Here is a 23,608-nt window from a genome sequence, read left to right as displayed (position 1 = left end):
TAACGGTCCCTGTGTGTCCTCCAGGTTCAGGTGTCCCGGTCCAGGTGTGTTCCAGTGTGCTTTGACCGGACTGGTGTTCGTTATGGCTCAGGAGGCGGAGCTGATGTACCGGACTGTCCAATGGGACGAGAGCCTCCTCCTGTCAGCTGGGAAGATGGCTGCAGGGCTGCTGTTCAGCATCCAGAGTTCAGAGGATGCTGCTGTCCGTCAGCTCCACCTCCCACACTGTGACACTGTGGATGGTGAGGACGCTCCTGTGGTTTGTGGCTGGAGAGTTTAGTTAGAGCGCTGTTAAACTCTCTGTGCTGTGTTAGTGCCCCTTAAGGCTGTAATGAGGTTGCCGTCACTAAAACAGGACTTTAACAGCTCTGAGTCTCCACAGCTCCGCTGCCTGAAGGCCTGCTGTCTGTCGTCCACATCGCCGATGAAGGGATGAGCGTCCTGGAGCCGCTGGAGGTCACAGACACTCATGTGGTCGTGAAGGTCTCTCACCTCTCTCTCTTTGGCCTCGTGTGGGACGCCGTTAAATGGTTGTGGAACCCAAGACCAGTTAGCAGCCAAGTTCTGCTGTTCCTCGGACCACAGAGGCAAAAACTCAATGTGTTTCTCCTGCCGAGGAACATCCCTCTGGCCGAGGTAAAGCTTCATGTGATGGTACAGCTGTCAGTCCAAACCTGTTCTTAATGTCCTTTCAGAGGACAGAATCCATAGCTTCAACAGTCTCAGACACATCAAGTGGAGATCAGGAAGAAAACCTGATCCTTCGCCCTCCAAACAGGACAGCTGCTGCACTTATCACAAAACTGTTTTTCCAATATATTTAGATAAAACTAACCAACCTCGTGATCTTCTCAGCACCAGTAACACTGCTTTTTAGACATGTATGGCCTTCTTGAGGTGTTCCAGTCTGGGTTTAAAGAAAGTTTGTTTCCATCTTTTATTTGCTACTGACTCTGATGACTCTGGTGACTCTGGTTGCTGTGGCACACAGATTATGGCAGCGGACTTAAAACATGGTGGCGGTTTGCCTTCCTTACCTTCTGATATCAGTGATGACTGTAGGAAGTTCATCTGCATCTGCTGCCAGCTCAGGGCCAGCAGGGTCCTCACCTCAACTCTGTCAGATTTGGGAACTGGCCATAACTGGATTATTAGAATCTGTGTCAGGAAAATGTGATTTATAGTTACACCTGTGCTCTCATTGGCCTTGAGTTTCTTCAGTAATGTGTATTTGTGGTCAGCTTTAGTTTTTTTGACTCAAAATTGTATTTGGCCGCCTTACGCAGTTCTTCACTCTTACAGGCGTGTGCTTATTTTTCTATCATTGTTTTATGTCTCTGACTCAGATGGCACATACACATTTTCACAGTTCATCAGTGTCTAAATACAGCAACAATCAGCCCAAGAGGTTAATGTAGGATGTTACCACATCAGTATATTTACCGAAATTATGAAAACAGACCAATCGCTATTGTCCAAACAGTCCCTGAGTCTACTGATTGCATGGGAAGACCTTTGTTGTGCTACTTTAGCACAAAGACAGAACTTTGTGCCTCACAGACTTTGGAAGATCTCCACCTGATGTGTCCAACACAGACTGATGAAGCCTCTTCTTCACATAAACTCAGGAAAATATCTTTGTACAAAACCCCTCTGACTTAAATGTTAAACATGTTGTGATGTCTCTTAAGGTCAGTGTACAACAGCAGCCTTATGTGAACATCAACACTTCGTCTAAATGTAAACTCATCAAGGACCAAAGTTACACTCTTCAGTGTCCTCAGGCCAGTCACGTCCAGCCTCCGGTGAGCACCTCAGATAAAACTCTGTTAGTGCTGTAACATACTGACATGATTCATAAACTGCTGCTGGTTACCTTCAGTTTACTTATTAGAGAAACACTTTGGTTTTCAGGAAGAAGAGTTTGATCTGGAGTTTGGACCAAATTACTATCCAACGTTCGAGATCTGGCTGCCGGCAAACAGAACAACGGTGACTTTGGCGGTCCAGGACCAAAGACAGACGGAGGTCTGGAAGCGTGTAGTTAATCTGACTGGTAAGGTCTTCATCCACCTGCAGCATCGCTCCACCCGGCAGTACAACGGAAAAGTATAGAATATAGGGGATTTTCCATGTCTGAAACAAAACAGATATTAATTATCGCACAATTAAACTGAAACAAATACACTAAGAGCATGATCGGCATACTCCCCCAATGTTTAATCTGAGTCTGCGCCAATGGAGAATAGTTCCATTTAAGCCGTCTGTGCCTCATCCAGAGGAACTGGGACTTTGTTTGTGGACAGATACATTCTTTAAAATGTTATTTTCCCTGTTGCACCGTGTGACCGTAGACGACTCAGAGAAAGATCCCTAAAAACCTGCCTGATCATTCTTTTCATTAAATCTCCCCTTTAATTTCTCACTGAATCAAATCATTGGTTTGGTCTATAAATGTAAGAATAGTAAAAAAAAAAAAAACACCCATCCCGGTTTCCAAGGCAACATCTTCAAATGTTTTGTTTTGCACAAATGATGATCAAAAATCCAACTCTAATTCCATACTTTTGATGAAAAACTGAGAAAATCTTCACATTAGACAAACTGGATCTGTACGTATGTATGTATGCATGTTTGACTTTTTTGACTGAAAAATGTCAAATTAATAATTCAGTGATGAAAACAGCTGCTGATTAATTTGATGCCAGTTAACTAAAGAAGGAACTAAAGAAGTCAGTTTAGGTCCTGTTCTAATTCTTTCTATGAGCTCTGTCTAAAGGGAAAAGCCTGCTGACCACTGGTCTATCTTCCAGGTCCCGGTCCAGCAGACAGCGGCGTCCCAACAGGGGACAGGGTCCCAGCAGATAACAGGGTTCAAGCAGAGGACAGGTTCCCAGCAGACAGCAGGGTCCCAGCAGAGGACAGGTTCCCAGCAGACAGCAGGGTCCCAGCAGAGGACAGGTTCCCAGCAGACAGCAGGGTTCCAGCAGACAGCAGGTTCCCAGCAGAGGACAGGGTCCCAGCAGAGGACAGGGTCCCAGCAGAAAGCAGCCTGCTCTCAGCTCGGACAGAGTTTATAAACAGGGTGTCTGATCCTGTTCTGAACCAGCTTCTGGATAAACTTCTCGAATGTGGGGTTATAAATGATGAGGAAATGCAGTCGGCCAGAATAAAAGACGGACCAGAAAAAGCACGGGATGTGATCGACATGGTGCGAAGAAAGGGACAGGAAGCCAGCTCAGTCCTGATCGCCGCTCTCTGTGAGGTGGATCCACTTCTTTCCAGACAGCTGAACCTGAGCTGAAGCACCAGCAGGAAACTGGAGGGTGACGATGAATTCTATTATTAATCATAATCTTTAAATGAGACGTTCTCTTCTGTTTTTAACACGAAGGACATGAACTAAAAGAGATCAAAGACCTTTTAAAGCCAAAGGAAGGAAAAAAACCAACTGAACCGAGTGTTGTGAGGAGTCATGTTGTTCAGTAGTTAACTGCTCATGTATGTTCCATATAATGTCTTTTGACTAAGCAAAGCCAGAAAAGGGCCAGTGGAATCAGGAGAAACCTGAAATCTTTCCGTCTTGTGTGGACATCAGCATCTTTCCACTGACTTTGTGTCCAACTGTGCAGCCTCTCAAATTCACTGCTCTGTCTGAACTGTGTGGCGCCACATCAAACTGGTCCACACAGGCAACAGTCAGACGTCTTTCTGTGTTTGAACGTGACTTTTAATGTAATAAAATGGTGCTCCAACAGATATCAGACTTTATTTTTCTTCTTCTATGTCACCTTCATGCAAACTTGGTAAAACTGATCAGGACCCGACTGTGGGATCTAGCAGCATCTAGTGGTGAGGTAGCAGACTGCAGTCAGCTGATCCTCTGTTTGTCACAACACGACATGGTCTTCCTCTTCTGCCTCCAAACATTGGACTCATGACACCAAATTCAAGAACATTTGACCACAACAATGATAAAATGGAAAAGGCCCCGTTTGTCCGTTCTGGGCTGCAGCACAACAAAGCAGGAAGTACATCCAAGAAACACATTTAAAGCAGCAGAAGAAGAAACGCGGCCTGTCAGAAGCTCCAACATCAGTTTAAGGACCATGTCAGCTTCTCTTGGTTCTGCTGCAGAGGATAATTACCAGTGACGCTATCGAAGTAAACGGCACTGAACTGTAACTGAACTATTGTTTTGTTCAGTAATGAAGGAAGTGTTGTTGTTGTCATCGTGTTCCTCGGAGCCTGAGGAGTCTGAACACTGACTTGGTTTTGTTCTCCGTCTTCTGTCTTCTATCTCTATTTATTGTCTTGTTGACGAATCTCACTGTACTTTGCTGTATAACGACAATGAACCTGATTCTGATTCGTGTTGCTCTTCCTGTTTTATTTTGTAGTCCTGTTCTGCCTCACTTCCTGCCCTCTGTGATTGTCTGCACCTGTTCCTCGCTTCCTTCACCTGTGTCCGTCCAGACACCTGCACTGACCCCTGCTCAGCCTGACAGGAGGTTAATCCTAACACTCCTGCTTCGCTAACTGGGAGGAAGAACTGCTTTTTGGACCATTCGTTCAGTTTTCCAGCAACAAGAAGCTCAGGTTTGTTGTTTTATCCTGACGGGACACGACGGTTTATCACACCGAGTGCAAACTGTTAGTTTTCTGTTGAAAACTTTATTGAAAGTATTGATTCTGATTATTTCTTCCTCTTTGTCTGCAGGACGCATTCTATTTAGAAGACGCTGTGAATCACCTTTAAAGGCAGAAATCTGGAAAAGGCAACAAAAGCCACTGATCTTCTGCAGCTCCCCTCTCACCTGTCCTAAGCCCCGCCCACTGGTCGAGCAGACACTCCTCCATCACCCTGAAGGTGTTTCAGATCCGGTTCCAGCAGACTGTGGGCCTGTGAGGTGAGGTTAGCTTTAGCTTTAGCTTTAGCTTTAGCGTTAGCTAGATAAACATGGACTGGAATTAGCTGCTGCCTTTTGCTAACGTTAGCAGGAGGCTAAGCTATTAGCAACATTCAACATGGCTGCTCATCACCTGCTTTCATGGTGAATCAAACAAATCTTCGGGGGGGGGGGGGGGGTATCTAGAACCACTGCATTTAGAACCATATGGTTCTAATGAGGTTCTCCACCTCCTCAGTTTAGTTTGTTCATTTGTTGAAGACGGTAAAAGCACCAAGAGTGTGTGTGTGTGTGTGTGTGTGTGTGTTACAGTGTGTGTGTTACTGTGTGTGTGTGTGTTACAGTGTGTGTGTGTGTGTTACAGTGTGTGTGTGTTACTGTGTGTGTGTGTGTGTGTGTGTGTGTGTGTGTTACAGTGTGTGTGTTATTGTGTGTGTGTGTGTGTTACTGTGTGTGTGTGTGTGTTACAGTGTGTGTGTGTGTGTGTGTGTGTGTGTTACTGTGTGTGTATGAGTGTGTGTTACTGTGTGTGTGTGTGTGTGTTACAGTGTGTGTGTGTGTGTGTGTGTATGAGTGTGTGTTACTGTGTGTGTATGAGTGTGTGTTACTGTGTGTGTGTGTGAGGTGTGTGTATGAGGTGTGTGTTACTGTGTGTGTGTATGTGTGTGTGTATGTGTGTGTGTTACTGTGTGTGTGTATGAGGTGTGTGTATGAGGTGTGTGTTACTGTGTGTGTGTATGTGTGTGTGTATGTGTGTGTGTTACTGTGTGTGTGTATGTGTGTGTGTATGTGTGTGTGTTACTGTGTGTGTGTATGAGGTGTGTGTATGAGGTGTGTGTTACTGTGTGTGTGTATGTGTGTGTGTATGTGTGTGTGTTACTGTGTGTGTGTATGAGGTGTGTGTATGAGGTGTGTGTTACTGTGTGTGTGTATGAGGTGTGTGTATGAGGTGTGTGTTACTGTGTGTGTGTATGTGTGTGTATGAGGTGTGTGTTACTGTGTGTGTGTATGAGGTGTGTGTATGAGGTGTGTGTTACTGTGTGTGTGTATGAGGTGTGTGTATGAGGTGTGTGTTACTGTGTGTGTGTATGAGGTGTGTGTATGAGGTGTGTGTTACTGTGTGTGTGTATGTGTGTGTATGAGGTGTGTGTTACTGTGTGTGTGTATGAGGTGTGTGTATGAGGTGTGTGTATGAGGTGTGTGTTACTGTGTGTGTGTATGAGGTGTGTGTATGAGGTGTGTGTCACTGTGTGTTACTGTGTGTGTGTGTTACTGTGTGTTACTGTGTGTGTGTGTGTGTTCTTGATGTTTCTCTAAAGGTAAAATGTCCTGCAGGTGTGGTCATCACAGACTATCAGCTCTGTTCTTTCACCGTCTGCCTCTATAGAAGCGTTGGCATGTGCAGTATCATTCATTGACCCCACAAAGCTCCGGCCAAGCACATTCTATTGAGTCCACACACACACACACACACTCTCTCACTCTCTCACACACACACACACACACACACAGCAGAATCAGCAGACACATCAGGATGAAGGAAAAGCGCCGAGGCAGCAGAAACCTTTAAAGCCCGGCCTTTTGTCCGGCCGGCAGGGACGTCGCCCCTCGCTCGCCCCCCTGCCGTATATATTGGGGTGTCCAACTTTTTCTCTGTTACACTGTGTGTGTGGTTGTGGGCCAGGTTGGACAACATCCAGTGGGCAAAGATGTCGCAGTACTCTGGAAAGGTGAGTAACACGGCCGCCGCACGACGGAAACAACAGAAACGAGTTTTAAAAGTGGAAACCTGGAAGCTGCAGATGTGAAGTCAGCGAAGGACACAGACTGAGAACGGCTTTCTTTTTTTGCTTAAATTGCTTAATTTTTGAACTGAGTCTGGTTGAGCTTGCTGGAGCGAAGCAGGTGGTTAGGTTTTATTCTCTTGTCTTCTGGCTAAAATCTAGTGGCTATTTGGAGCCAAACTATCTGCAGGTCACAGACTTTATTCTCCAAACGTCCTCCGCCTGCTTGTTGTTGAGTTTCTGAGGGTTTTGGTGGCGTTAAAGTGTCTCTGCCGACCTGCCGTGATGGAGCCGTGTACTCCAGGGCGGGGCCAGTGCGCCGTGACATCACAGCTGGGTGTGGTCACAGGTGCAACAGAGGACAGAGAAATAAAACGTGATGAATTATGTGGAAAAGCTTCACTTGTGACAGTCAGATAAGCTGAAGTTAGTGTGTTCTTGAAGGTTCCTCTGTGTATTCATGCTGTTCTGACCCAGATCGTCAATCAGACTTCACATTTAATCACCTAATTATTACGTCTGCATCACTTTGACGCTTTGCCTTTGTTACGGCTGAACTGTTTAATGATGACGTGTTTGTGTGTTTTCTCCTTCAGATCACCTTCTACGAGGGGAAATGCTTCACCGGCAGGAAGCTGGAGGTCAGAGGTGACTGTGATAACTTCCAGGACCGCGGCTTCATGAACAGGTCGGAAAGTCAAACTGATGAAGTCATGAGATCATTTTGTGGAGGCCATGTTTGTTTCCAGTATGATGATGATGATGATGATCGCTCATTAGCGTCTTTGCCGTACTGCTGATTGATCCGTTAAGCTGCTGCCAGCAACCCTCAACACTTAATTACTCAATTAATTAATTAATTTCCCCAGTAAAGTTTATCTCCTATTAAAAGCCTGCTGATAAAGTTGTACTGAAATCGTATCGAGACGCTGCAAAGGGTCAAATTCCAGTGTTTCTAAAACATCTGGGACTGTTTGTACATATTATGTTTAAATATCTGTTGGGTCAAAAGGTTTTCAGCTGTTTCAGACATTTTAATTCTCAACACAGGAGTTGCTGCATTGATCTATTGGGGTTATTGTGATATTATCACTACTGGTTGTTTCTAACCTATGTAATATGTATAAAGTATGTAAATAAAATACCGGAATTACCCTTTAAAAATACACGTCCACTCAGTGATCGCTGGGCTGATTGATCAATAGTTTTTACAGTGTTTGTATCAGTGACAGTTCTGCATTAAGCGGGGAACAGATCAAATAACGGCCTCGAACAGTATTTGAGAACTTCTGCTGTGACCCTAATATTTGGTGTCTCTTCTGTCATGTGATCTAATATCAGGGTGAACTCCATCCGTGTGGAGAGCGGCGCCTGGATCTGCTACGATCACCCCGACTTCAAGGGCCAGCAGTACATCCTGGAGCACGGAGAGTACCCCGAGTTCCAGAGGTGGAACTCCCACAATGACCACATGGGATCCTGCAAGCCCATCCGCATGGTACCTGCCTTTGATGGCTCCTAGTTTAGATTCTCAGCAGCAGATCACATTCATGGTCCCCAGAGGATAAATCCTAATGACTATGACCCCTGACCTCTCATCCAGCAGCGTGACAGAACCAGCGAGGTCCACAATTACATCACGGTTTTTAAACAGAAAATAGACGAGATGGATTAAAACCTTAAAACTCTGAGCTGAAGAGTTTCCCTCTCCAGAGGATGAACCCTTCAGATTTACACTTTTATTTCTTTCCTCTTTTAACATAGATTCTTTTTTCATCTCCATTATGCCTCCAGCTTAGTTTCTTGTTCTTGTAATGTTGCCGACTTAAGTACAATAGATCGTTAGCAAGTGCTCATGTGTTAGCGTGTGTTAGCGTGTGTTAGCGTAGCGTTAGCTAGTTAGTCACAGAAACCTCCACCAGGAAACACATCTGACCTGTCGGACACAGCTTGATGGGTCTCTTAAAAACTAACTTCATCTGTGTTTTGTCCGTCTTTCTGTCAGCATGGAGAGCACTATCGCATCGAGCTGTTCGAGGCCTGTAACTTCTCCGGTCAGTGTGTGGAGATCTGCGATGACTGCCCCTTCCTGCAGAGCCGCGGCTTCTCCAAGAACTGCATCAACTCCGTCAAGGTCTACGGAGACGGAGCGTGAGTTCAGCACACCAGCACAGTTTCACTACACACCCCGTCAGGCCTGGTCTCAGGTTGGACCTCATGGTCTGAACCTTCCTCTAGCGTGGCTGTCTGAAACTTTGCTCAGACATTCATGGCTTCCAGAGGATGAACTTTCGGCCTGTTGGTTGGACAAAACAAGACATTTAAATGTATCAGCCTGGATTGTGGGAAATTATATTTTACAGACAAAACAAATATTCAATGTCCAGCAGAAGAATCTGTAATAATTAATACTGACCAGCTGTTGTAAATCCACCAATCGTGTTTTTCCTCCATCTCCAGCTGGGTGATGTACGAGGAGCCAAACTTCCGCGGCCGTATGTACATCGTGGAGCGTGGAGACTACTGCAGCCACAACGAGTGGCAGGCCCAGAACCCCAACATCCAGTCCATCCGCAGGGTCGTCAACTACTTCTAAACCCTGACCTCTGACCCCCCGCCCTCCCTCTCCAGTGACTTCTACCACTGTAATCATGTACAATAAATAAACCCAGACTACGATAAGAAAACTGGTTTTTTATCAAACACTTTCTGTGTGTGTGTTTTGTGTGGCAACAGTGCGCCGAACATGAAATACAATCCTCCGACCTGGGGGGGCTTAATGTCTGTATCTTCAGTAATGTGGCTCATTACAGACGTAATATTCCAGAAAAAAAACTGAGTATCTGAGATTTAAGTTGATATAAAGAGCATTTTATGAGAAGAAGCACAGCTTCACTTTGCGATGGTCATCACCACTTGAAATAGTCCAACAAATGCACTCGTCCTTTGTTTTTTCATTCCACTTTACGTATTTTCATCCGTGTGGTGTCTCTCTGGGTGGAAAACACTGATGTGGGTCACTGCGTGCCCTTTCAAACGGCTCACAGCGGCCTGGTTTCTCTCTGGTGTGCACATCCTCGAGGTGTTTAGTCACTGAGGATGTAGAACCTTTTCGCATACCCCCCCACCCCCCTTACAGCCGTACGGTTTCACTTCGGCGTGTCAACGCTGGTGAAACTTCAAATATCCAAACTCAGTGAATGTTTTCCCACAGACTTTACAGCCGATGGGTTTCTCCCTGCTGTGAAGAAGTAAACTTGTTCCCAGATTGGTCACAGCTATATGGTTTCTCTCCAGTGTTGCATGTAGCCGGTTGAACTGTGTGAGCACCCTGATCCAGTTTAAAACCAACCCAGACTTTGTATTTCTTCCCACAAAGCTCACAGGTGGGGGGTTTCTCCCGTGTGAACAGGTGGACGATGCTACAATAGATTTAGCACGTTGCTAATGCTAATCTTTTAGTCACACTCTTATTGTTAGTGCTACAGTCACTGTTAGCATGTTGGTTGCTGTTTGTATTGTCTCTCTCTCTCTCCAACATTGATCCTGGGTCTGTTCCAGCTTTCTCCCCGTTAAAGGGGAGTTCTTCCTCCACTGTCCTAATCTAATCTAATCTAATCTAATCTAATCTCTGAGCTGCTCTGTGGGGATTCTTGAATCCTTCCTGTTGAATTCCTGAATCTTTGGTCTCTCTCTAATGAAAGAGTTTGTTCTGAGCTGCTCTTTATGGAAACAGTCTGAGAGAACGCTGTTATGAATTGGCGCTATATAAATAAAGATTGATTGATTGATAGATTCTATCAGTAAATCATTATCCATCATCATTGATGGAAAAGAGTCTGTTGGGGTGGAGCTCATTTTGAACCACTTAGTTGATGATTCTTTCCTCCATCACTTATCCTACAGGGTCTCCTTCACAGCGCTCGTTGAGTCAAACTGTCATTTAAAACCACATCTTTCATATCTGACCCGTATTCTCCATCCTTACTGTTTTATATCCAAACAGCATCCTCGTCTTCATCTCAACGTCCAGTTTGATTCTTTTTCTTTGTGTTTCTGACGCGTCCTCGTCTGTAGTCCCCGATCTTTTCCTCGTTTACCTTCTCTGACTGACCACCGCTTCTTACAACCAGAGATAGAACAGCTTCCACCAGCCGCCATCGGGGGAACAGGACAGACTTTTATTTTGTGGCACAGGAAGAGACGAGGACGTGAACCCAAGCGGAACCTTCACTTCCTTTATTGACTCCGTCAACATGAGACAGTCCACACGGTACATCAACATGAAATCAAAGTTATATTTCAAACACAAAGCTCGGCTCATGGCCATCAGAACAGAACTTCAGAGCAGCAGCTCTTCTAAACATCACGCGTCACTTTGGGTCGTTCAGGGAATCAAAAACAGTTCTACGTCTGGACACTGATTCTAGTTTAAAAGATGATCTGAACATTAACAACTGAACATTTTTAACGTTGGAACACAAAGAACAGCAGCCTGAAGGAAGCTTTAGTGTCACAGATCAACCTGAAACATCAGAATTCATTTTTAGAGCCGAGTTACTGACAAACCGAAGTAAAGAGCAGTGATGTTGGATGAAGAGGAAGAGGAGGAGTGTGTGTGCTGTCTCTGGTTTGGCACTTCACTGTTTTCACTTTTTAAACTGAAATAACGGCAGAAAATAACAGCTATTGCTATAAACGTCCCACAGAGGAGAAGTAAAGCACTCTGACTGTGTGTGTGTGTGTGTGTTTGTGTGTGTGTGTGTGTCACAGGGTGTGTGTGGGCCCTCGGTTCAGGTAGGTTTTCATGGTGGCGATGAGCTCGCTCTCCTCCTCCAGCGTCAGGTCGAGGTAGTCCTCCTCATGGCGGGAGATGTCCTCCAGCACCTCGTTCACCAGCTCGCTGTCGGCTGAGGACACAGGAGCCGACACCATGTCTGTCTTAGTACGGCGAACACATCCTGGTGTCTGGATGACTGGGAGGTAGTAAAAGTGGTGGAACAGACCTGGAAGATCCTTCTGGTTTAACCACAAACAGCCGTTCTATGGCTCTCTGCACACACACCAGACTACATTCACTAAAACAGGGATTTTAGAGCTGCTGCTCCAGTCAGTGTGTTACTGAGTGTTACTGTGTGTTACTGAGTGTTACTGAGTGTTACTGAGTGTTACTGAGTGTTACTGTGTGTTACTGAGTGTGTTACTGTGTGTGTTACTGAGTGTGTTACTGTGTGTGTTACTGTGAGTTACTGAGTGTTACTGAGTGTTACTGAGTGTTACTGAGTGTTACTGTGTGTGTTACTGTGAGTTACTGAGTGTTACTGTGTGTTACTGAGTGTTACTGAGTGTTACTGTGTGTTACTGAGTGTGTTACTGTGAGTTACTGAGTGTTACTGTGTGTTACTGAGTGTTACTGAGTGTTACTGTGTGTTACTGAGTGTTACTGAGTGTGTTACTGTGTGTGTTACTGAGTGTGTTACTGTGTGTGTTACTGTGTGTGTTACTGTGTGTGTTACTGAGTGTTACTGAGTGTTACTGTGTGTGTTACTGAGTGTGTTACTGTGTGTGTTACTGTGTGTGTTACTGAGTGTTACTGAGTGTGTTACTGAGTGTGTTACTGTGTGTGTTACTGTGTGTGTTACTGAGTGTTACTGAGTGTTACTGAGTGTGTTACTGAGTGTGTTACTGAGTGTGTTACTGTGTGTGTTACTGTGTGTGTTACTGAGTGTTACTGTGTGTGGTACTGTGTGTTACTGTGTGTGTTACTGTGTGTTACTGAGTGTTACTGTGTGTGGTACTGTGTGTTACTGAGTGTTACTGTGTGTGGTACTGTGTGTTACTGTGTGTGGTACTGTGTGTTACTGAGTGTGGTACTGTGTGTGGTACTGAGTGTTACTGTGTGTTACTGTGTGTGTTACTGTGTGTTACTGAGTGTTACTGTGTGTTACTGTGTGTGTTACTGTGTGTTACTGAGTGTTACTGAGTGTTACTGTGTGTTACTGAGTGTTACTGAGTGTTACTGTGTGTTACTGTGTGTGTTACTGTGTGTTACTGAGTGTTACTGTGTGTGTTACTGAGTGTTACTGTGTGTGTTACTGTGTGTTACTGAGTGTTACTGTGTGTGTTACTGAGTGTTACTGTGTGTGTTACTGTGTGTTACTGTGAGTTACTGAGTGTTACTGTGTGTTACTGTGTGTGTTACTGAGTGTTACTGTGTGTGTTACTGTGTGTTACTGTGAGTTACTGAGTGTTACTGTGTGTTACTGTGTGTGTTACTGAGTGTTACTGTGTGTGTTACTGAGTGTTACTGTGTGTGTTACTGAGTGTTACTGTGTGTGTTACTGTGTGTTACTGAGTGTTACTGAGTGTTACTGTGTGTGTTACTGAGTGTTACTGTGTGTTACTGTGTGTGTTACTGTGTGTTACTGAGTGTGTTACTGAGTGTGTTACTGAGTGTTATTGTGTGTTACTGTGAGTTACTGCATGTTACTGAGTGTTACTGTGTGTGTTACTGAGTGTTACTGAGTGTTATTGTGTGTTACTGAGTGTTACTGAGTGTTACTGAGTGTGTTACTGAGTGTTACTGAGTGTGTTACTGTGTGTGTTACTGAGTGTTACTGAGTGTGTTACTGAGTGTTACTGAGTGTTACTGTGTGTGTTACTGAGTGTTACTGTGTGTGTTACTGAGTGTTACTGTGTGTGTTACTGAGTGTTACTGAGTGTGTTACTGTGTGTTACTGTGTGTTACTGAGTGTTACTGAGTGTTACTGTGAGTTACTGAGTGTTACTGTGTGTGTTACTGTGTGTTACTGTGTGTTACTGAGTGTTACTGAGTGTTACTGTGTGTATTACTGAGTGTTACTGTGAGTTACTGAGTGTTACTGAGTGTTACTGAGTGTTACTGTGTGTTACTGTGTGTGTTACTGAGTGTTACTGTGTGTGGTACTGTGTGTTACTGTGTGTGGTACTGTGTGTTACTGAGTGTTACTGTGTGTGTTACTGAGTGTTACTGTGTGTGTTACTGTGTGTTACTGTGTGTTACCGAGTGTTACTGTGTGTTACTGTGTGTTACTGAGTGTTACTGTGTGTTACTGAGTGTTACTGTGTGTTACTGTGTGTTACTGTGTGTGTTACTGAGTGTTACTGTGTGTGTTACTGTGTGTGGTACTGAGTGTTACTGTGTGTTACTGTGTGTGTTACTGTGTGTGTTACTGTGTGTGTTACTGTGTGTGGTACTGAGTGTGACTGTGTGTTACTGTGTGTGTTACTGTGTGTTACTGAGTGTTACTGAGTGTGTTACTGAGTGTTACTGTGTGTTACTGAGTGTTACTGTGTGTGTTACTGTGTGTTACTGTGTGTTACTGAGTGTTACTGAGTGTGTTACTGAGTGTTACTGTGTGTTACTGAGTGTTACTGTGTGTTACTGAGTGTTACTGAGTGTTACTGAGTGTTACTGTGTGTGTTACTGAGTGTTACTGTGTGTTACTGAGTGTTACTGTGTGTGTTACTGAGTGTTACTGTGTGTTACTGAGTGTTACTGAGTGTTACTGAGTGTTACTGTGTGTGTTACTGAGTGTTACTGTGTGTTACTGAGTGTTACTGTGTGTGTTACTGAGTGTTACTGTGTGTTACTGAGTGTTACTGAGTGTTACTGTGTGTTACTGAGTGTTACTGTGTGTGTTACTGTGTGTTACTGAGTGTTACTGTGTGTGTTACTGAGTGTTACTGTGTGTTACTGAGTGTTACTGAGTGTTACTGTGTGTTACTGAGTGTTACTGAGTGTGTTACTGTGTGTGTTACTGAGTGTGTTACTGTGTGTGTTACTGTGTGTGTTACTGAGTGTTACTGAGTGTTACTGTGTGTGGTACTGAGTGTGTTACTGTGTGTGTTACTGTGTGTGTTACTGAGTGTTACTGAGTGTGTTACTGAGTGTGTTACTGTGTGTGTTACTGTGTGTGTTACTGTGTGTTACTGAGTGTTACTGTGTGTGTTACTGAGTGTTACTGTGTGTGTTACTGTGTGTTACTGTGTGTTACTGAGTGTTACTGTGTGTTACTGTGTGTTACTGAGTGTTACTGTGTGTTACTGTGTGTGTTACTGAGTGTTACTGTGTGTGTTACTGTGTGTGGTACTGAGTGTTACTGTGTGTTACTGTGTGTGTTACTGTGTGTGTTACTGTGTGTGGTACTGAGTGTGACTGTGTGTTACTGTGTGTGTTACTGTGTGTTACTGAGTGTTACTGAGTGTGTTACTGAGTGTACACAGTGTACACAGTGTAACACTGTGTGTTACTGTGTGTGTTACTGTGTGTTACTGAGTGTTACTGTGTGTGGTACTGTGTGTTACTGAGTGTTACTGTGTGTGGTACTGTGTGTTACTGTGTGTGGTACTGTGTGTTACTGTGTGTGGTACTGTGTGTGGTACTGAGTGTTACTGTGTGTTACTGTGTGTGTTACTGTGTGTTACTGAGTGTTACTGTGTGTTACTGAGTGTTACTGTGTGTTACTGTGTGTGTTACTGTGTGTTACTGAGTGTTACTGAGTGTTACTGTGTGTTACTGAGTGTTACTGAGTGTTACTGAGTGTTACTGTGTGTTACTGTGTGTGTTACTGTGTGTTACTGAGTGTTACTGTGTGTGTTACTGAGTGTTACTGTGTGTGTTACTGTGTGTTACTGAGTGTTACTGTGTGTGTTACTGAGTGTTACTGTGTGTGTTACTGTGTGTTACTGTGAGTTACTGAGTGTTACTGTGTGTTACTGTGTGTGTTACTGTGTGTTACTGAGTGTTACTGTGTGTGTTACTGAGTGTTACTGTGTGTGTTACTGAGTGTTACTGTGTGTTACTGTGTGTTACTGAGTGTTACTGAGTGTTACTGTGTGTGTTACTGAGTGTTACTGTGTGTTACTGTGTGTGTTACTGTGTGTTACTGAGTGTGTTACTGAGTGTGTTACTGAGTGTTATTGTGTGTTACTGTGAGTTACTGAGTGTTACTGAGTGTTACTGTGTGTGTTACTGAGTGTTACTGAGTGTTATTGTGTGTTACTGAGTGTTACTGAGTGTTACTGAGTGTGTTACTGAGTGTGTTACTGTGTGTGTTACTGAGTGTGTTACTGAGTGTGTTACTGAGTGTTACTGAGTGTTACTGTGTGTGTTACTGAGTGTTACTGTGTGTGTTACTGAGTGTTACTGTGTGTGTTACTGAGTGTTACTGAGTGTGTTACTGTGTGTTACTGTGTGTTACTGAGTGTTACTGAGTGTTACTGTGAGTTACTGAGTGTTACTGTATGTGTTACTGTGTGTTACTGTGTGTTACTGAGTGTTACTGAGTGTTACTGTGTGTATTACTGAGTGTTACTGTGAGTTACTGAGTGTTACTGAGTGTTACTGAGTGTTACTGTGTGTTACTGTGTGTGTTACTGAGTGTTACTGTGTGTGGTACTGTGTGTTACTGTGTGTGGTACTGTGTGTTACTGTGTGTGTTACTGAGTGTTACTGTGTGTGTTACTGTGTGTTACTGTGTGTTACTGAGTGTTACTGTGTGTTACTGTGTGTTACTGTGTGTTACTGAGTGTTACTGTGAGTTACTGTGTGTTACTGTGTGTGTTACTGAGTGTTACTGTGTGTGTTACTGTGTGTGGTACTGAGTGTTACTGTGTGTTACTGTGTGTGTTACTGTGTGTGTTACTGTGTGTGTTACTGTGTGTGGTACTGAGTGTGACTGTGTGTTACTGTGTGTGTTACTGTGTGTTACTGAGTGTTACTGAGTGTTACTGAGTGTGTTACTGAGTGTTACTGTGTGTTACTGAGTGTTACTGTGTGTGTTACTGTGTGTGTTACTGAGTGTTACTGTGTGTGTTACTGAGTGTTACTGTGTGTTACTGAGTGTTACTGTGTGTTACTGAGTGTTACTGAGTGTTACTGTGTGTGTTACTGAGTGTTACTGTGTGTTACTGAGTGTTACTGTGTGTGTTACTGAGTGTTACTGTGTGTTACTGAGTGTTACTGTGTGTGTTACTGTGTGTTACTGTGTGTTACTGAGTGTTACTGAGTGTTACTGAGTGTTACTGTGTGTGTTACTGTGTGTTACTGAGTGTTACTGTGTGTTACTGAGTGTTACTGTGTGTTACTGAGTGTTACTGAGTGTTACTGAGTGTGTTACTGTGTGTGTTACTGTGTGTTACTGAGTGTTACTGTGTGTGTTACTGTGTGTTACTGTGTGTTACTGAGTGTTACTGAGTGTTACTGAGTGTTACTGTGTGTGTTACTGTGTGTTACTGAGTGTTACTGTGTGTTACTGAGTGTTACTGTGTGTTACTGAGTGTTACTGAGTGTTACTGTGTGTTACTGAGTGTTACTGAGTGTTACTGAGTGTTACTGTGTGTTACTGTGTGTGTTACTGTGTGTTACTGAGTGTTACTGTGTGTGTTACTGAGTGTTACTGTGTGTGTTACTGTGTGTTACTGAGTGTTACTGTGTGTGTTACTGAGTGTTACTGTGTGTGTTACTGTGTGTTACTGTGAGTTACTGAGTGTTACTGTGTGTTACTGTGTGTGTTACTGAGTGTTACTGTGTGTGTTACTGTGTGTTACTGTGAGTTACTGAGTGTTACTGTGTGTTACTGTGTGTGTTACTGAGTGTTACTGTGTGTGTTACTGAGTGTTACTGTGTGTGTTACTGAGTGTTACTGTGTGTGTTACTGTGTGTTACTGAGTGTTACTGAGTGTTACTGTGTGTGTTACTGAGTGTTACTGTGTGTTACTGTGTGTGTTACTGTGTGTTACTGAGTGTGTTACTGAGTGTGTTACTGAGTGTTATTGTGTGTTACTGTGAGTTACTGCGTGTTACTGAGTGTTACTGTGTGTGTTACTGAGTGTTACTGAGTGTTATTGTGTGTTACTGAGTGTTACTGAGTGTTACTGAGTGTGTTACTGAGTGTTACTGAGTGTGTTACTGTGTGTGTTACTGAGTGTTACTGAGTGTGTTACTGAGTGTTACTGAGTGTTACTGTGTGTGTTACTGAGTGTTACTGTGTGTGTTACTGAGTGTTACTGTGTGTGTTACTGAGTGTTACTGAGTGTGTTACTGTGTGTTACTGTGTGTTACTGAGTGTTACTGAGTGTTACTGTGAGTTACTGAGTGTTACTGTGTGTGTTACTGTGTGTTACTGTGTGTTACTGAGTGTTACTGAGTGTTACTGTGTGTATTACTGAGTGTTACTGTGAGTTACTGAGTGTTACTGAGTGTTACTGAGTGTTACTGTGTGTTACTGTGTGTGTTACTGAGTGTTACTGTGTGTGGTACTGTGTGTTACTGTGTGTGGTACTGTGTGTTACTGAGTGTTACTGTGTGTGTTACTGAGTGTTACTGTGTGTGTTACTGTGTGTTACTGTGTGTTACCGAGTGTTACTGTGTGTTACTGTGTGTTACTGAGTGTTACTGAGTGTTACTGTGTGTTACTGTGTGTTACTGTGTGTGTTACTGAGTGTTACTGTGTGTGTTACTGTGTGTGGTACTGAGTGTTACTGTGTGTTACTGTGTGTGTTACTGTGTGTGTTACTGTGTGTGTTACTGTGTGTGGTACTGAGTGTGACTGTGTGTTACTGTGTGTGTTACTGTGTGTTACTGAGTGTTACTGAGTGTGTTACTGAGTGTTACTGTGTGTTACTGAGTGTTACTGTGTGTGTTACTGTGTGTTACTGTGTGTTACTGAGTGTTACTGAGTGTGTTACTGAGTGTTACTGTGTGTTACTGAGTGTTACTGTGTGTTACTGAGTGTTACTGAGTGTTACTGAGTGTTACTGTGTGTGTTACTGAGTGTTACTGTGTGTTACTGAGTGTTACTGTGTGTGTTACTGAGTGTTACTGTGTGTTACTGAGTGTTACTGAGTGTTACTGAGTGTTACTGTGTGTGTTACTGAGTGTTACTGTGTGTTACTGAGTGTTACTGTGTGTGTTACTGAGTGTTACTGTGTGTTACTGAGTGTTACTGAGTGTTACTGTGTGTTACTGAGTGTTACTGTGTGTGTTACTGTGTGTTACTGAGTGTTACTGTGTGTGTTACTGAGTGTTACTGTGTGTTACTGAGTGTTACTGAGTGTTACTGTGTGTTACTGAGTGTTACTGAGTGTGTTACTGTGTGTGTTACTGAGTGTGTTACTGTGTGTGTTACTGTGTGTGTTACTGAGTGTTACTGAGTGTTACTGTGTGTGGTACTGAGTGTGTTACTGTGTGTGTTACTGTGTGTGTTACTGAGTGTTACTGAGTGTGTTACTGAGTGTGTTACTGTGTGTGTTACTGTGTGTGTTACTGTGTGTTACTGAGTGTTACTGTGTGTGTTACTGAGTGTTACTGTGTGTGTTACTGTGTGTTACTGTGTGTTACTGAGTGTTACTGTGTGTTACTGTGTGTTACTGAGTGTTACTGTGTGTTACTGTGTGTGTTACTGAGTGTTACTGTGTGTGTTACTGTGTGTGGTACTGAGTGTTACTGTGTGTTTTACTGTGTGTGTTACTGTGTGTGGTACTGAGTGTGACTGTGTGTTACTGTGTGTGTTACTGTGTGTTACTGAGTGTTACTGAGTGTGTTACTGAGTGTACACAGTGTACACAGTGTAACACTGTGTGTTACTGTGTGTGTTACTGTGTGTTACTGAGTGTTACTGTGTGTGGTACTGTGTGTTACTGAGTGTTACTGTGTGTGGTACTGTGTGTTACTGTGTGTGGTACTGTGTGTTACTGTGTGTGGTACTGTGTGTGGTACTGAGTGTTACTGTGTGTTACTGTGTGTGTTACTGTGTGTTACTGAGTGTTACTGTGTGTTACTGAGTGTTACTGTGTGTTACTGTGTGTGTTACTGTGTGTTACTGAGTGTTACTGAGTGTTACTGTGTGTTACTGAGTGTTACTGAGTGTTACTGAGTGTTACTGTGTGTTACTGTGTGTGTTACTGTGTGTTACTGAGTGTTACTGTGTGTGTTACTGAGTGTTACTGTGTGTGTTACTGTGTGTTACTGAGTGTTACTGTGTGTGTTACTGAGTGTTACTGTGTGTGTTACTGTGTGTTACTGTGAGTTACTGAGTGTTACTGTGTGTTACTGTGTGTGTTACTGTGTGTTACTGAGTGTTACTGTGTGTGTTACTGAGTGTTACTGTGTGTGTTACTGAGTGTTACTGTGTGTTACTGTGTGTTACTGAGTGTTACTGAGTGTTACTGTGTGTGTTACTGAGTGTTACTGTGTGTTACTGTGTGTGTTACTGAGTGTTACTGAGTGTGTTACTGTGTGTTACTGTGTGTTACTGAGTGTTACTGAGTGTTACTGTGAGTTACTGAGTGTTACTGTATGTGTTACTGTGTGTTACTGTGTGTTACTGAGTGTTACTGAGTGTTACTGTGTGTATTACTGAGTGTTACTGTGAGTTACTGAGTGTTACTGAGTGTTACTGAGTGTTACTGTGTGTTACTGTGTGTGTTACTGAGTGTTACTGTGTGTGGTACTGTGTGTTACTGTGTGTGGTACTGTGTGTTACTGTGTGTGTTACTGAGTGTTACTGTGTGTGTTACTGTGTGTTACTGTGTGTTACTGAGTGTTACTGTGTGTTACTGTGTGTTACTGTGTGTTACTGAGTGTTACTGTGAGTTACTGTGTGTTACTGTGTGTGTTACTGAGTGTTACTGTGTGTGTTACTGTGTGTGGTACTGAGTGTTACTGTGTGTTACTGTGTGTGTTACTGTGTGTGTTACTGTGTGTGGTACTGAGTGTGACTGTGTGTTACTGTGTGTGTTACTGTGTGTTACTGAGTGTTACTGAGTGTTACTGAGTGTGTTACTGAGTGTTACTGTGTGTTACTGAGTGTTACTGTGTGTGTTACTGTGTGTTACTGTGTGTTACTGAGTGTGTTACTGAGTGTTACTGTGTGTTACTGAGTGTTACTGTGTGTTACTGAGTGTTACTGAGTGTTACTGTGTGTGTTACTGAGTGTTACTGTGTGTTACTGAGTGTTACTGTGTGTGTTACTGAGTGTTACTGTGTGTTACTGAGTGTTACTGAGTGTTACTGAGTGTTACTGTGTGTGTTACTGAGTGTTACTGTGTGTTACTGAGTGTTACTGTGTGTGTTACTGAGTGTTACTGTGTGTTACTGAGTGTTACTGAGTGTTACTGTGTGTTACTGAGTGTTACTGTGTGTGTTACTGTGTGTTACTGAGTGTTACTGTGTGTGTTACTGAGTGTTACTGTGTGTTACTGAGTGTTACTGAGTGTTACTGTGTGTTACTGAGTGTTACTGAGTGTGTTACTGTGTGTGTTACTGAGTGTGTTACTGTGTGTTACTGTGTGTTACTGAGTGTTACTGTGTGTGTTACTGTGTGTTACTGAGTGTTACTGTGTGTTACTGAGTGTTACTGTGTGTTACTGAGTGTTACTGTGTGTGTTACTGTGTGTTACTGTGTGTTACTGAGTGTTACTGAGTGTTACTGAGTGTTACTGTGTGTGTTACTGTGTGTGTTACTGTGTGTTACTGAGTGTTACTGTGTGTGTTACTGTGTGTTACTGTGTGTTACTGTGTGTTACTGAGTGTTACTGTGTGTGTTACTGTGTGTTACTGTGTGTTACTGAGTGTTACTGAGTGTTACTGAGTGTTACTGTGTGTGTTACTGTGTGTGTTACTGTGTGTTACTGTGTGTTACTGAGTGTTACTGTGTGTTACTGTGTGTTACTGTGTGTTACTGAGTGTGTTACTGTGTGTGTTACTGAGAGTTACTGAGTGTTACTGTGTGTTACTGTGAGTTACTGAGTGTTACTGTGTGTTACTGTGTGTTACTGTGAGTTACTGAGTGTTAAACAGATTCCATGTTGGATCTGAATGAACCCTTTAAAACACCAAACTCACACAATCTAAGAAACCAGCTGACGGAGGCAGCAGCAGAGCAGCAGCTCCTGTGTGCTGTTTTAGTGACTGTAGTCTGGTGTGTGTGTCCCTGCTTATCCTACAGGATCTCACAGCTGCTCCTCTGTGTCGCTCTCTCATGTACACTAGGTGTACATAGGTGTACAGGTGTGTCCTACCTGTGGAGCTGGAGGAGGTGCCGGGCTCCTCGGAGGACGGGGAGGAGGAGGAGGAGGGCGGGGACGCGGACAGGAGCTCCGGGGAGAGGACGCCCTGGTTGTCCAGCAGCAGCTGAGTGGCCAACTGGACGTCTCCACCCGTCAGTCTGAGAGCCGCTTCGGACACGCCCCTCTCAAAGCCCAGGTACAGCAGCTGTGGGGGGGAGAGGCTGCTCTGTGAGGACGAGCTAACAATCCTGAAAGTAGATTCTTAAACTTCTTAGAGTTGAGGTGAACATGTTTATGTAAAGATCAGCTCCATAATGTGAGATGTAAAAGTCGACCTTCTGAAGCTGAACAGTATCACTGAGCAGGTGTGTTCAGGTGTGTGTTCAGGTGTGTGTTCAGGTGTGATGTGTTGACTTGTACCTGCTCCACCTGATCCGGACTCACCGCCCCCTCTGTGTTGTTGTTGGTGGCCTGAGCGGCTTGGCTGGACTCCAGGAGGATCTGAGGACAGCAAAGGACGTGTTACTAATCCCATAATAATCTGTTTCCTGGTCCAGATCCTTTACTGCAGTAAAAGTACTGTTAAAATACTAAGTATGGAAGTATTATCAGCTAAATGTGCCTTTACTGTTCCATATTTCCTCTGAGACGGAGCGCAGTACAAGTACAAGATGGAAATACTGGAAGTGCAGTATGAGAGTAAATCTACTTAGTTACTGTTACTGAATATATTTCCACCACTCACTCCGTAGGCTTTGTCCACGTCTCCGTCGGCGTGGTGCAGCGCTCTAGCGGCGTCCCTCCTGGAGTATCCCAGCTCCGTCAGGGTGGCGATGACCTCCATCCTCCGGCTCCTCTTCATCCTCTCCCTCTGCTTCAGCTCCTCTCGCTCCTGATCCACACAAACCAGACACGGCGCTCACTGCTGTCCGTCAGCGTAGCGCTGAAGCTAACGGGCGCTTTCATCTCAACACGCTAACGTCCGCCCTCAAGTGTAATGTCATGATTATACCACGTCATGTTATATCGTTTCCATGGAAACACAGGAGGCTCTAACTAATGCCTGGAAAGCGATCAGTCCCGTCAGTAGACTCCTCTGTAATGAGACCTCGTTTAGTGCTTCAGCAAGAAGGCCGGCCCCTAGTAACACTCCTAGTAACGCCCCTAGTAACACTCCTAGTAACGCCCCTAGTAACACTCCTAGTAACGCCCCTAGTAACGCTCCTAGTAACGCCCCTAGTAACGCTCCTAGTAACGCTCCTAGTAACACTCCTAGTAACGCCCCTAGTAACACTCCTAGTAACGCCCCTAGTAACGCTCCTAGTAACGCTCCTAGTAAAACCCCTAGTAATGCTCCTAGTAACGCTCCTAGTAACGCCCCTAGTAACGCCCCTAGTAACGCCCCTAGTAACGCTCCTAGTAACGCTCCTAGTAACGCCCCTAGTAACATTCCTAGTAACGCCCCTAGTAACGCTCCTTGTAACGCTCCTAGTAACGCCCCTAGTAACGCTCCTAGTAACGCCCCTAGTAACACTCCTAGTAACGCTCCTAGTAAAACCCCTAGTAACGCTCCTAGTAACACTCCTAGTAACGCCCCTAGTAACGCCCCTAGTAACGCTCCTAGTAACGCTCCTAGTAACGCTCCTAGTAAAACCCCTAGTAACGCTCCTAGTAACGCTCCTAGTAACACTCCTAGTAACGCCCCTAGTAACGCCCCTAGTAACGCTCCTAGTAACGCTCCTAGTAAAACCCCTAGTAACGCTCCTAGTAACGCTCCTAGTAACGCCCCTAGTAACGCCCCTAGTAACGCCCCTAGTAACGCTCCTAGTAACGCTCCTAGTAAAACCCCTAGTAACGCTCCTA

At 44.1% G+C, this 23,608-nt stretch overlaps 3 protein-coding genes across 11 annotated transcripts in view; 2 read left to right on the top strand and 1 right to left on the bottom strand.

Annotated features, from left to right (window-relative positions):
• LOC139220926 (NLR family CARD domain-containing protein 3-like) overlaps positions 1-3,759 on the top strand; it is a 32,806-nt gene extending 29,047 nt beyond the window's left edge. For all 8 annotated transcript variants that reach the window (XM_070852820.1, XM_070852810.1, XM_070852815.1 and 5 more), the window contains 5 exons: positions 25-242; positions 383-636; positions 1,692-1,805; positions 1,915-2,056; positions 2,814-3,759. In XM_070852820.1, the coding sequence (XP_070708921.1) occupies positions 25-242; positions 383-636; positions 1,692-1,805; positions 1,915-2,056; positions 2,814-3,304 (1,219 nt within the window). In that variant the 3' untranslated portion in view covers positions 3,305-3,759. The remainder of the gene's footprint in view (positions 1-24; positions 243-382; positions 637-1,691; positions 1,806-1,914; positions 2,057-2,813) is intronic.
• Positions 3,760-3,829: 70 nt separating this feature from the next.
• Positions 3,830-9,367, top strand: crygn2 (crystallin, gamma N2). Its single transcript, XM_070852839.1, has 7 exons — positions 3,830-4,164; positions 4,401-4,599; positions 4,721-4,910; positions 7,291-7,382; positions 8,036-8,192; positions 8,700-8,845; positions 9,155-9,367. The coding sequence occupies exons 4-7, from the start codon at positions 7,375-7,377 to the stop codon at positions 9,288-9,290; spliced, it is 447 nt and encodes a 148-aa protein (XP_070708940.1). The 5' UTR covers positions 3,830-4,164; positions 4,401-4,599; positions 4,721-4,910; positions 7,291-7,374; the 3' UTR covers positions 9,291-9,367.
• Positions 9,368-10,918: 1,551 nt separating this feature from the next.
• nub1 (negative regulator of ubiquitin-like proteins 1) overlaps positions 10,919-23,608 on the bottom strand; it is an 18,979-nt gene continuing 6,289 nt past the window's right edge. For both annotated transcript variants that reach the window (XM_070852825.1, XM_070852824.1), the window contains exons 12-15: positions 22,491-22,637; positions 22,166-22,246; positions 21,758-21,950; positions 10,919-11,604 (exon numbers count right to left, since the gene is read on the bottom strand). In XM_070852825.1, coding sequence (XP_070708926.1) covers positions 11,462-11,604; positions 21,758-21,950; positions 22,166-22,246; positions 22,491-22,637 — 564 coding nt within the window. In that variant the 3' untranslated portion in view covers positions 10,919-11,461. The remainder of the gene's footprint in view (positions 11,605-21,757; positions 21,951-22,165; positions 22,247-22,490; positions 22,638-23,608) is intronic.

The sequence above is a fragment of the Pempheris klunzingeri genome, chromosome 21, assembly GCF_042242105.1.
Source record: "Pempheris klunzingeri isolate RE-2024b chromosome 21, fPemKlu1.hap1, whole genome shotgun sequence".
NCBI classification, from domain to species: domain Eukaryota; kingdom Metazoa; phylum Chordata; class Actinopteri; order Acropomatiformes; family Pempheridae; genus Pempheris; species Pempheris klunzingeri.
The sequence above is the reverse complement of the archived record's forward strand: the minus strand, read 5'-3'. Positions and strand labels throughout refer to the sequence as shown.